The following is a 13,656-nucleotide window of genomic DNA, read 5'->3' on the forward strand; positions in this document are numbered from 1 at the left end:
TTCCTCCATCACGACAATGCTCAAGCTAACTTTGCCAAAGTATGCACCGAATATTTGCGGTGTACAGGACTGAAACTTCTCGAGCACCCTCCTTACAGCCCAGACCTTGCTCCTTGTGACTTTGCACTGTTCCCCATGTGAAAATGAAGCTGAGAGGAGTGCAGTTTTCAAGTGATGAGGACCTCACAAGGGCTTGGGGCAACATAAGTGCCTGACTCTCTACAGAAATTTGGGAGACCTGGTTTAGGGATTGGTTTCGGAGGATGGAGAGATGTATTCAATTTGGCAGAAATTACTTCAAAAAATTAAATAAATAGAGCAGTACTGCAAAACTTTCATAGTACTCTTTGTATTACAAGAAGCTGAATTTATGCGACTGCACACCCGAAATTTAATGGAGCAGTCACTACACCACAAAAACGAGATGAATATCCATGTGAAGTATAAGGTGAAATTTTTTACTAAATCACATAGAGAGCACTGTTTCCTCCAACTCTCTTCTCTCCTACCTCTCTCAAAAAATAAACTGATTCCATACTACTAGGATGCAGCAAAATATAGTCAAGTATTTAACTAAAATTTCTGTACGTCATGAGGTAGTGATCTGTACTTACAGTCTTCACTGCTGACTTCATAGCTGGGTTGGCCTGCAGAACAAACAAGAAAAGACAATATTAAATAATGGGAAAAACATCAAATGAGAAACAAAACTCTAGGAGCACCCTTCACATCAGGTTCTCAAAACAGCAGTAACTACGCTGCAGCTTATTGCCTAACTGTTGTCAGATGAAAGTGTTTCCACTTTTTGTGTTTGTAGCTCATAAAATCTTCTCAGAGAAGAGTGATTACAAAAAAGTTAGATTAGCATTTAATGTCCCACTGACAATGACAATGTAATTAACAAAAGAGTGCAAGCTCAGGAAAGAAATTAGATTTGCTCTTTTGACAGAACCATCATGGCAGCCACATACAAAAATTCAAGAAAATTACAGAAAACTTAAATCTGAATTGCAAGAGGAGGGATCTGAAACACAGTCGTCCTGAATATGAGTCCAGTGGCTTATCACTGCACCACCTTCCTTGGCAACAGTCATTAAATCCATAAGACTGACTTTCTGATAAAAATGAACCATAGTCAATGACAAATGGGTTTGATACCTTGAAATGAACCATTCACCTAATGAAACAAACAAAAAAATACTGGCATGAATAACTACAGCAGTTATCCTCCAGAAATAAGCTAGACTGGAAAGTATTGATTGTGGATTGGATGCCACATTCCAAACACAATTACTTAAAGTGTCTAGTACAAGACTACTGTATCAAGCGCTATTCAAGAGCTAGGAATTTCAATTTAGCGTTGGATCACAGTAGTAACAATAATAGCTATTACAGTTAATTCATTTTTCCATATCATCAACAAATCTACATGATATCAGTTTTCCTAATGAGAATGTATGCAGCTAGGTAGTCATGTTTGTACATTGAAAACATGAAGCTGCATTTTTGGGAGCTCTATAATTGTTTATTATACAATAATTTCACATTTCACATCTTCTCCTCTTATCGGAGGAACCTGAAGGTAGGTAAAATCGTCTTAAATGAACCTGTGGTGTTCTCAGAGGATAAGCTTTCATTCCCTGTGACACCTCATGAATTCAGTACAATTACATTATTGCATTCACAGACTAAAATAATTATTACAGTCTACCTCAGCAGCTCTATCCTTATAGTATATAAAGAAAATTTTAAATAAAAAAATTATTAAAATCACAAAGACTTGGCAAGACTGGACAATACTTACCTTTAGGAAGCACAACTCCCACTATTGCCAACAGAAACACTTAAAGTAGAAACTGTCAATCCTAATTTTCAAAAGTACATGTTAATTCAATGAGGAATGGGGTGCTAGTACCAGAAGATATGTAGCAGGAGAACTGTAAATTTTGGAAAGTAGGACAGATGTACTGGCTGAATTAGAGCTGTGAGGGTGGCCTATAAGTCATACTTGAATAGTTCACATGGTAGAGCACTTGCCCACAAAAAGCAAAAGTACTAGTCCCAATCCAGTGCACTGTTTCAAGCTGCTAGGGTGTTTCAATGTAGTTCTAATTCAAAAACAAAGTTAGATTTAAAAGAAGAAGTAATTCCTCATTCATTTGCAGATTCAATGAAATGCTTGTCCATAATATCACACACACAATAACCAGCATAAAAAACACAATGGTATAAGAAGTCCTATGTGAGAGAAGACAGAATAAGTTATATTGTATCTGCCATTGTTTCTTATTGATAAGAATATATGCCAATATAAATGAGTGCTTCCAGCAATGGCACCTCTCTCTCAAAAAGTAAACTTATGTGTAATAAATTGGAGGATATAAATTTCACCTTTCAAAGATATTGATCATAAAAGTAGGGCTACTCTGTCTAACACATTTTCCTTCATCTTTGCCAACTCATCATCCTGCCGCCACCCCCTGCCCCCTCCCACCTCCCTTATCATAACATGTGGCCACTAGTAGCCACCCTCCCCTCAACCACTTAATCTTTCCTCCTCAGAGAAAGAATGAAGTGCTACAAAAGCTAGGTGTGCTGTGTTCGATTGTAATTTTTCTAATGGCAATACTGGGAACTGCAACCTAAAAGAATGTGGTGGCCAGTCTTTGTGCTGTTCTCCTTGTAGCACGAACTGAACATTCCACAAGGAAAGATGAATCATTCCATAACAATGGCTCAAAAATCTCACCATTACACCATTCAAACCTTAAAAAATATGATTTGCATAATGTAAGAATAATTTTGCCAATTTGACATTGTCATCAACGTGAAAAAATTACTGAATGAGACTGTACTGCACAGTGGACTATGTGAATGAGATAACAGATGAACTGTCATTTGACAGCATGTTGTTGCTCTCCCAACCTCAATACACATGCAGAGAACAGACGTACTACAATGTAACATATTAGCATTGTCCTTGTTCTGTGTACTAAGTCTAGCACTTTTAGACAGCTTGTACAATTTCGCTCATAGCACATAAAGTACTAAAAGTTCTGCTCCCATATTACTGGGCAAAACTTTATGACATTCGCTCATTTTGTTATCCTCACATTCTGCAGTTATATGCATGACAAAATAATATGGTAACATCTTTGTCAAAATTATTACAAGCAATTAGATAGAGCTATAGATCATACAAACCACAAACCGAGCAACAACTGAGCCAGTATGATACTGGCTCATCACCAAGCTCAAGTGTAATGCAAAAGATGAGAACGGATATGAACATAGTGCAGGGTATTAAGAAATGAATTGGATAGTCCACACTGAATTTGTTGTCTGTGGTATTACAGTTAGCCAGTATTACTGTTCTCAAGTACTAAATTAACTACAAGGAGTACTAAGAACACGCAGCCAGCATTGTGGTAATCAAATGATTGTGTCCCTGAAGCAATGCTCCTAGTTAACCAGCACTAATATAAGGCAGTGTTTGTGATAGGTCTGACTTCACACTTTCACAGAACTGACAGTTAATCAACTGACTGAAAACGACCCTTGGTAGAGGCTGCTAGCACAAGAACTCATTACACTTAACCTCTATCAGCAACAAGGAATTCTAGATACAAATATAACATACACTCCTGGAAATTGAAATAAGAACACCGTGAATTCATTGTCCCAGGAAGGGGAAACTTTATTGACACATTCCTGGGGTCAGATACATCACATGATCACACTGACAGAACCACAGGCACATAGACACAGGCAACAGAGCATGCACAATGTCGGCACTAGTACAGTGTATATCCACCTTTCGCAGCAATGCAGGCTGCTATTCTCCCATGGAGACGATCGTAGAGATGCTGGATGTAGTCCTGTGGAACGGCTTGCCATGCTATTTCCACCTGGCGCCTCAGTTGGACCAGCGTTCGTGCTGGACGTGCAGACCGCATGAGACGACGCTTCATCCAGTCCCAAACATGCTCAATGGGGGACAGATCCGGAGATCTTGCTGGCCAGGGTAGTTGACTTACACCTTCTAGAGCACGTTGTGTGGCACGGGATACATGCGGACGTGCACTGTCCTGTTGGAACAGCAAGTTCCCTTGCCGGTCTAGGAATGGTAGAACGATGGGTTCGATGACGGTTTGGATGTACCGTGCACTATTCAGTGTCCCCTCGATGATCACCAGTGGTGTACGGCCAGTGTAGGAGATCGCTCCCCACACCATGATGCCGGGTGTTGGCCCTGTGTGCCTCGGTCGTATGCAGTCCTGATTGTGGCGCTCACCTGCACGGCGCCAAACACGCATACGACCATCATTGGCACCAAGGCAGAAGCGACTCTCATCGCTGAAGACGACACGTCTCCATTCGTCCCTCCATTCACGCCTGTCGCGACACCACTGGAGGCGGGCTGCACGATGTTGGGGCGTGAGCGGAAGACGGCCTAACGGTGTGCGGGACCATAGCCCAGCTTCATGGAGACGGTTGCGTATGGTCCTCGCCGATACCCCAGGAGCAACAGTGTCCCTAATTTGCTGGGAAGTGGCGGTGCGGTCCCCTACGGCACTGCGTAGGATCCTACCGTCTTGGCGTGCATCCGTGCGTCGCTGCGGTCCGGTCCCAGGTCGACGGGCACGTGCACCTTCCGCCGACCACTGGCGACAACATCGATGTACTGTGGAGACCTCACGCCCCACGTGTTGAGCAATTCGGCGGTACGTCCACCCGGCCTCCCGCATGCCCACTATACGCCCTCGCTCAAAGTCCGTCAACTGCACATACGGTTCACGTCCACGCTGTCGCGGCATGCTACCAGTGTTAAAGACTGCGATGGAGCTCCGTATGCCACGGCAAACTGGCTGACACTGACGGCGGCGGTGCACAAATGCTGCGCAGCTAGCGCCATTCGACGGCCAACACCGCAGTTCCTGGTGTGTCCGCTGTGCCGTGCGTGTGATCATTGCTTGTACAGCCCTCTCGCAGTGCCCGGAGCAAGTATGGTGGGTCTGACACACCGGTGTCAATGTGTTCTTTTTTCCATTTCCAGGAGTGTATTTAAAAGTGAACTGTATCCATCCTTAAGGTATGCATGTGAAACATCCAAACTATTTTGTTGATGGTACAAATACACAAATAACGTTTAACTGCACTGTGTGTAGTTTTTGCTATGTGACATAATAACCCAGGTAACATTTGATAACAAGACTTATTATCTTTTAGCCAGTTACACGAATAAATAAGTAACAAACTGCTAATAGTAGCTGTGTAAGTATTTATTCAGCCAATTCTCTGGACATAGCAGAGTTAACATCGATGCTGTGAGAGGCAAAGAACACACAGAAATAAAACGAAAACATTAGTATCACTATAGACCAATTGAAGTGGGAGGAAATCCTCAGGTGGGAACTTCATTATACTCACGGAAGGTAAAATCCAGCTGATAGGTTCTAAGACATTATGCTAGTTGGTTTGTGGGAACTGCACAATATTTTTATGATGCAGCAGCTCGTTATTTTTTTTAGGTGCAACTTTGGTTAGCTGTTTTGGCTCATCAATTTATATGATGGTTCACTAGAAAGTGCAGGTGACAGGAGGCAGCAACGTCAAAATCCAGAGCCAACTGCTGAAGAAATGAGTTGCAGGCTTTGTATGCACATTACAGGAAAGTGCAGCCATAAACCATGGACCCCCTCCGTATGCAAGCAGCGTAAGTGTTGGTGCATGACTCAACTGTTCTGCTTTGACTACCCGTCACTGTGGTGCTGAATTTGTTTGTCTGTGATCAACAATGTCTTACAGCCACCAATGCTGCCTACTATACCTTTCTGAGCTGAAATCCTGTGTGTCTGTCAATTGATTCATTAACTTCTATGATTGGAAAAGAGCACAGATAGTCCTAGTCTTCAAGAAGGGTCGTCGAGCAGATGCGCAAAACTATAGACCTATATCTCTGACGTCGATCTGTTGTAGAATTTTAGAACATGTTTTTTTGCTCGAGTATCATGTCGTTTTTGGAAACCCAGAATCTACTATGTAGGAATCAACATGGATTTCGGAAACAGCGATCGTGTGAGACCCAACTCGTTTTATTTGTTCATGAGACACAGAAAATATTAGATACAGGCTCCCAGGTAGATGCTATTTTTCTTGACTTCCGGAAGGCGTTCGATACAGTTCCGCACTGTCGCCTGATAAAGTAAGAGCCTACGGAATATCAGACCAGCTGTGTGGCTGGATTGAAGAATTTTTAGCAAACAGAACACAGCATGTTGTTATCAATGGAGAGATGTCTACAGACGTTAAAGTAACCTCTGGCGTGCCACAGGGGAGTGTTATGGGACCATTGCTTTTCACAATATATATAAATGACCTAGTAGATAGTGTCGGAAGTTCCATGCAGCTTTTCGCGGATGATGCTGTAGTATACAGAGAAGTTGCAGCATTAGAAAATTGTAGCGAAATGCAGGAAGATCTGCAGCGGATAGGCACTTGGTGCAGGGAGTGGCAACTGACCCTTAACATAGACAAATGTAATGTATTGCGAATACATAGAAAGAAGGATCCTTTATTGTATGATTATATGATAGCGGAACAAACACTGGTAGCAGTTACTTCTGTAAAATATCTGGGAGTATGCGTGCGGAACGATTTGAAGTGGAATGATCATATAAAATTAATTGTTGGTAAGGCGGGTACCAGGTTGAGATTCATTGGGAGAGTGCTTAGAAAATGTAGTCCATCAACAAAGGAGGTGGCTTACAAAACACTCGTTCGACCTATACTTCAGTATTGCTCATCAGTGTGGGATCCGTACCAGATCGGTCTGACGGAGGAGATAGAGAAGATCCAAAGAAGAGCGGCGCGTTTCGCCACAGGGTTATTTGGTAACCGTGATAGCGTTACGGAGATGTTTAATAAACTCGAGTGGCAGACTCTGCAAGAGAGGCGCTGTGCATCGCGGTGTAGCTTGCTCGCCAGGTTTCGAGAGGGTGCGTTTCTGGATGAGGTATCGAATATATTGCTTCCCCCTACTTATACCTCCCAAGGAGATCACGAATGTAAAATTAGAGAGATTAGAGCACGCACGGAGGCTTTCAGACAGTCGTTCTTCCCGCGAACCATACGCGACTGGAACAGGAAAGGGAGGTAATGACAGTGGCACGTAAAGTGCCCTCCGCCACACACCGTTGGGTGGCTTGCGGAGTATAAATGTAGATGTAGATGTATTTCAACTGCTTCCTTAATTATGGAATCCCTGCAAGTTGATGTGAACAAGGGGTTCATGATCTCTCCATCTGCAGATCAGGATATCATAAAGATATAATCCCTCAAATGCAAAAGACACTTTTCAGTGAGCACACAATTTTAACTTGCAATATAAGGAAAATGATAGATTGCTACTTACTGTAAAGATAACATGCTGACCCACAGACAGGCACTACATAAAGACTTATGTATTTTGGTTTTGGCCACAGCATTCATTAGAAATGAAAATACATACACATTCATTCACACAAGTAAGCACACCTCACACACATATGGCTGACATCTCTGGTGGATTGGACTGGAATGTAACTTTCACCCTGAATGAAATCAGCAATCTGAAGGGGGCAAGGAAGGGAGAGAGATAGAAAGGTACGGGTGGGAAGGGGGTGGGGAAGAGTAGAGCAGTGTACTGTCCAGAGGAATGTGCAAGGACTTGGTGGAGGCCAGACAAGACTGCCAGGCACAGTATCAGGAGGCTATCAGCAGGGAGGTGTGTGTGTGTGTGTGTGTGTGTGTGTGTGTGTGTGTGTGTGTGTGTGTGTGTGGGTGCATGGGTGGGCTGGTGGTGGTGGTGGTGGTGGTGGTGGTGGTGGTGGTGGGGAACAGAGAAGGGGAAATCAGGCAGTTGTGTTGGCAGAGGGCAGTACATAATGAGAGTGAGGAGACACGAGTAGGAAGGAGGTGATAGGACAAAGGGGGCAGAAAACTTGCAATCTTTTTTGCAATGTGTAGCTGGAATCAGCTCAAACAAACACTGCTCCTAACATCTTTTATGTGACACACAGTGCAACAGAAACTGTCAATTTGTTTGAGGTTATGAGCAAAATTATTTTTGAAGTGGAATTTTAAGTGTCCATTCAATATAGTGACCTGAAATTAGTTTAGTGGTACATTTGTTTTATCAATCTGTATTAAGAGGAACAGTGAAACATGAAGTACTTCAGCAGCAGTTCCTGAGCAGTGCTGTTGCACAACAACATGAGTCAGCACGGGCCAGGCAGTGCTGTCGCTGCCAGAGTACTGGTTATTTGCCTCATTTTTCTGTCACTATTAATATGGGTTGATAAAACTAATATTTCACTAGACTAATTTGGGAGCACTCAATACAATAGGCACATACAATTCCACTTTAAAAATCATTTTGGTCATAACGGGAAACAAACTAACAGTTTCTGTTGGCATCGGGTGTCACAAAAAGGACTTTATGAGCAGTATTTGTTTGGGCACATTGCGAAAACAAAACTGCAAGTATCTGCTGAAACTCCAGACAAAATGACCCTGAGGACCCATACGACACACACACCCTGTAGACTGAAATACTAAATGCAGTTCTGAATGTACGGTAAACAAACGTCATCAGACGAAAGGGGGTTTCAGTTATTTACTTGCTATGCTAAATATGTTTAAAAATGGTATACAGCAGTAGGTAATTAGCTATCAATGAATCTTTCAGCAGGCTTCTTGTAGCTGTACTTTAGTAAAGGACAAACTTTTTATGTTGCTGGTAAGTCACTACAAATATGTTTTCTTGTATGATGAACAACTTTGTGGGCCAAGGAAAGTACTTTCAGGTACTTTTGTAGCTTATATCTAGAGCTGATCTGTTCAAACCACGCTGTCAGTTGGAAAAAAGGTTATAATTTGTCAAATTTCATTACGTAATAAATATCCTGCAGGGCTATAGATAGTATTCAGAATCCACACCAAAAATAATTTTGTATACACACTTCTGAACTGGGAGAACTTTATGTAGGATTGAGAAGTAACTTCCCATACAACACATAGCTTTAAAAGTCTGACAACAGTGTACTAGCAAAGTAAGATATGTTTAGGAGTTCCAGTATTTGTGTAACATGTTCTTACTAAGTGAATTTAATAACTACAGGGTTATTACAAATGATTGAAGCGATTTCACAGCTCTACAATAACTTTATTATTTGAGATATTTTCACAATGCTTTGCACACACATACAAAAACTCAAAAAGTTTTTTTTCACAAATGTTCGATATGTGCCCCTTTAGTGATTCGGCAGACATCAAGCCGATAATCAAGTTCCTCCCACACTCGGCGCAGCATGTCCCCACCAATGAGTTCGAAAGCATCGTTGATGCGAGCTCGCAGTTCTGGCACGTTTCTTGGTAGAGGAGGTTTAAACACTGATCTCTCACATAACCCCACAGAAAGAAATCGCATGGGGTTAAGTCGGGAGAGCGTGGAGGCCAAGACATGAATTGCTGATCATGATCTCCACCACGACCGATCCATCGGTTTTCCAATCTCCTGTTTAAGAAATGCCGAACATCATGATGGAAGTGCGGTGGAGCACCATCCTATGGTGCGTTTAGCTCCCTGCTTGCTTTATTCGTCGACTTCCGCAGGCTACGCGTGAAACTTGCCCGCACGCGTTCAACCGTTTCTTCGCTCACTGCAGGCCGACCCGTTGATTTCCCCTTACAGAGGCATCCAGAAGCTTTAAACTGCGCATACCATCGCCGAATGGAGTTAGCAGTTGGTGGATCTTTGTTGAACTTCGTCCTGAAGTGTCATTGCACTGTTATGACTGACTGATGTGAGTGCATTTCAAGCATGACATACGCTTTCTCGGTTCCTGTCGCCATTTTGTCTCACTGCGCTCTCGAGCGCTCTAGCGGCAGAAACCGGAAGTGCGGCTTCAGCCGAACAAAACTTTATGAGTTTTTCTACGTATCTGTAGTGTGTCGTGACCATATGTCAATGAATGGAGCTACAGTGAATTTATGAAATCACTTCAATCATTTGTAATAGCCCTGTAGTTGTAATCCTGAGCATTTAGAGCTATCAAATGGCAACAACGTACAGTCCTACAATCCAGTGGGTAGGTGGCACAGAAGGTTCAAGTGCTCTTAAACAAGTCTGAATGATGATGACTAAAATGACAGATCATCTCTGTGTGAAGAACTGGGAATCACATGAGATGGAAGAGGGGCGGATGTATGACTTATGGTGTCAAGAGAGAGGAGCAAAGCAGGAAGTGGAAATGTCTGCATTCATTACTACCAAGTAAGATGTAGACCAAGATGTAAACCAAACCATCATCGGAAAGATGGTACTTACAAGGAGAGGTCCCCAGTGGTGGAATCAAGTTTCTGAAACCATCTATACAGTGATGTAGGTTAGGGTCCCCAGTATTACACCCTCCAACCATTCACCCTGGTGGGGCCTTCTTTTGTGAGTAACCAACAAAAAAAGATTTTTGTAATATTGTGTTATGTTCTACAGCCTTGAATTTGACAGTAGTAGATACAGCAGCACTGTAGCATAATGGTTAGCAGAAGAGCCTGATGTGCAGAAGGCTGCAGGTTGTAATCTTGTCAGGTGCCACAATACTTTTAATTTTTATATTTTTATCAAAATGACTGACTATTTTTATCCAATTAATTGGCTAATATGTAATTTTTTTTAAAAAATCTAACTCTTTGTCATGTCATTTCAATCACCATATGAAGTTTTACATTTGCTCTTATTTTTTCTTGCTATCTTTCTTTCACTTGGAATATTTGTGCATGTTGATTTTAATTAGTTTTTATATTAATTCCAAGTTAATTTCTTCCACTTGATTATTTTATATTTTTGTCTGTGTTACTGCATTCATTATTTCTATTCCTCATTTTCTGCATTAATTTATAGTTCATTCTTGCTAAACAAACCTACAGCAACTGATGTATAATTATTTATTAATGCAACCAGTTAGGTTGAGCAAAATATGAAATGTGTTGTTATTTACCCATCATCTTTCATTTACATCTCTGTCTGTGTTATTTTGTTCATACTACAACCGAAATTTGTGTGTTAATTGCTGAATGGTGATTACCATCCAGAAAAATATACATCTTACATGTAACGAAAAATACATTTTGACACCATTACACAGGCAATATAAATAGATTATGTCATCTTTTGATTTTTAACTAACAGATGAGCATTTTCAAAAGTTTAAATACTGTGATAAATAAATAAAAATAATTAAAATCACATGCACACAGATCCCAAATGAAAACGGAATGATAGGAATAAAAAGCAAGATAAAATGAAAAAGTTAATATAATGATTAATATGATGTGACAAAGGATTAGAAGTCTAAAAAATATATTTAAAGCAATAAATTGAATAAAAATAATGATCAAATTTATTTTCATAACCGTTAAAAAAAAGCATGTGATGAGATTTGAACCCAGATCCTTCTGCACTGCACATCATGCTCGAATAGTAACCACTACACAACAATGCAGTTATATAAACTGCTGTCAAATTAAAGGCTCTGGAACATAATGCAAAATTACGATTTTTTTCTGATTACTCGCAAACTACGGCCCATAAGGGTGAATGGCTGCAGCGTCAGATACCTGGGATCCTAACCTACATTACCACATAGATGGTTTCAAAAAGTTAGTGTTTTTTTTTTTTGGGAATACCGTAGTGTGGTGCTAACAGATCATGTTTGCAGTTTGCATTCTGGGCGAGCATCCACGACCTGAAGTGAGGCGGTGTAAGCATGTGAATACTGTTCCTGCAGTACCTGGTGGGTAGTGTTTTGGACAAACTATCATAGGAGAAGATTTTAACCTAAAGCAATATGGCACACATGTGAAGCTGAATTGTCCTCCATACAGGACAGCTTATGGCTAGCCTCCTTGTTCATAGGAACAAAGTATAAGCTTGCTCCATGTGCATCTTCCTGTACATAAATGATGAATTATTGAAGGCAGAACTTGTGACGTCAGCAAAATGTATGGTCCTCATCTTGGTTATGCAACGCACAGTACACTGACATATCCATGTGTCTGCCATCAATCTGCATTTAGAAGTCAGATTCTTGCTAAAGTTCTACACAGCTGTGTATTATTAGTAAATTCCTATGCTCATTAGTGGTTGCATGAGCTAATCATCCAGCTTGGTTCATTAAATGTCACATTAATAATGGTAGGATTCTAATTATCGTTGCTCCTGAGAGTCATAATTGTGGTGGTCTTTCTTGTAGCACTTCAATATGAGTTTCAGTTCTGGCAAAACCAAAAATGTGTACATTGAAAAGTCGTGTCATACTGAATTGTGGGTTCCACATTAAACTATGTGGTCCTCATATAATTGTCTCGTTATGTTGGTTCACTTGTAAGCAACGTTACCTACATCTCTGATTCGAAAACATGCAGAAAGCATCACTTACTGGGGGCCAATTTTCATGTTAGTATCTGTAGAGTTACAGCTTCATGCCAAAATAATCCCTGGTTAGATGTACGAGAGGACTGGCTGTTCCTATGGTTGGCAGTGAATATAAATCATGAGATGATTAACAAATATGTTATCTGTTTATATAGTGTGCATGTGTGTATGTCCTGTATATCCCTCGCAAACTCATGGATCAGCTACAACCAAATGTGGCACAGAAACAGCTGGCTTCATGAGTATCAAGCACTGTGGCATTTATAACCTCCAATAGGAGCAGATATATGTGAAACAATGTGTGCCAGCCTCTGGCATATAGGCTGCCCTACACAACAGGCATGTGGGAACAGTATCGGCCTGCCAAATCAACCTGTTTCGATGGGCAGCCTATATGTCATGGGCAAGAAATAGTTTTCTGAGCTCCAGTATGTAGGCTACCCTGGGAGGAGGGTATGGTCAGAGACACGGGATGGAGGATATGGACAAAGAGAGGGGTAGAAGGTGATGTGTCAAATATAAATGTCAAACACATGAAGCTGCCGTAAGGCTAGCAAATAAATAAAGTGATAAAATTCTGATGAGTGTCTTAGTTTGAACAAATCCATAGCTGCATAATTCCGTCTTTGGTCACAATTACATTTTGTACCCTGAAGATCCCACTTTAATTTTTATATGGTACACATTTCTTTTCTCCAAGCTTTCATGATTCTAAGAACACAGAAGTGGCGTACTGTGACAGTGAAAGTGTGTCAGTTATATTTCATTTTTATTTCTCTCAGGTTTAATATAAAGATATGCTGTGACAATGAAAGAAAGCTGCTGGTGTTGATCTGCACTGCAGTGTCCATGCCAACCAACAATAACAAGAGCACACAGAGTGTCCATAGCTAAATGTTGGATGATTTATGCTCAAAGCTGGCAACCTTCATGACTGGAAATATCAGTTCAGAACAACAGTGAAAAACATCTTAATTACTAGTTCACTGACCAGCAATGACAACTCAATGAAAGTGGATTTACTTGCATCTGACAGGTCCTTTCTCACAGCCATTTTGTAAATATGAGGCATGTTTTTTTAAGTAAGTACTGTTTTTTAAGTAAGTACTGCTTTGAAATTAAAAAAAGACTTGCTAAGATATCTCAATTTTATTTTTACATGAAAGCCTATACCTTAATCT

At 41.0% G+C, this 13,656-nt stretch overlaps 1 protein-coding gene across 3 annotated transcripts in view; it reads right to left on the reverse strand.

The window, feature by feature from the left end:
* Positions 1-13,656, reverse strand: part of LOC124794914 (DENN domain-containing protein 1A-like) — a 313,331-nt gene that overhangs the window by 124,533 nt on the left and 175,142 nt on the right. For all 3 annotated transcript variants that reach the window (XR_007016626.1, XM_047258616.1, XM_047258615.1), the window contains exon 10: positions 615-647. Coding sequence is in view for 2 of the 3 variants with exons in the window: in XM_047258616.1 (XP_047114572.1) it covers positions 615-647 (33 nt within the window). In the remaining variant the exon portion in view is untranslated. The remainder of the gene's footprint in view (positions 1-614; positions 648-13,656) is intronic.

The sequence above is a fragment of the Schistocerca piceifrons genome, chromosome 4 (assembly GCF_021461385.2).
Source record: "Schistocerca piceifrons isolate TAMUIC-IGC-003096 chromosome 4, iqSchPice1.1, whole genome shotgun sequence".
NCBI classification, from domain to species: Eukaryota; Metazoa; Arthropoda; class Insecta; order Orthoptera; family Acrididae; genus Schistocerca; species Schistocerca piceifrons.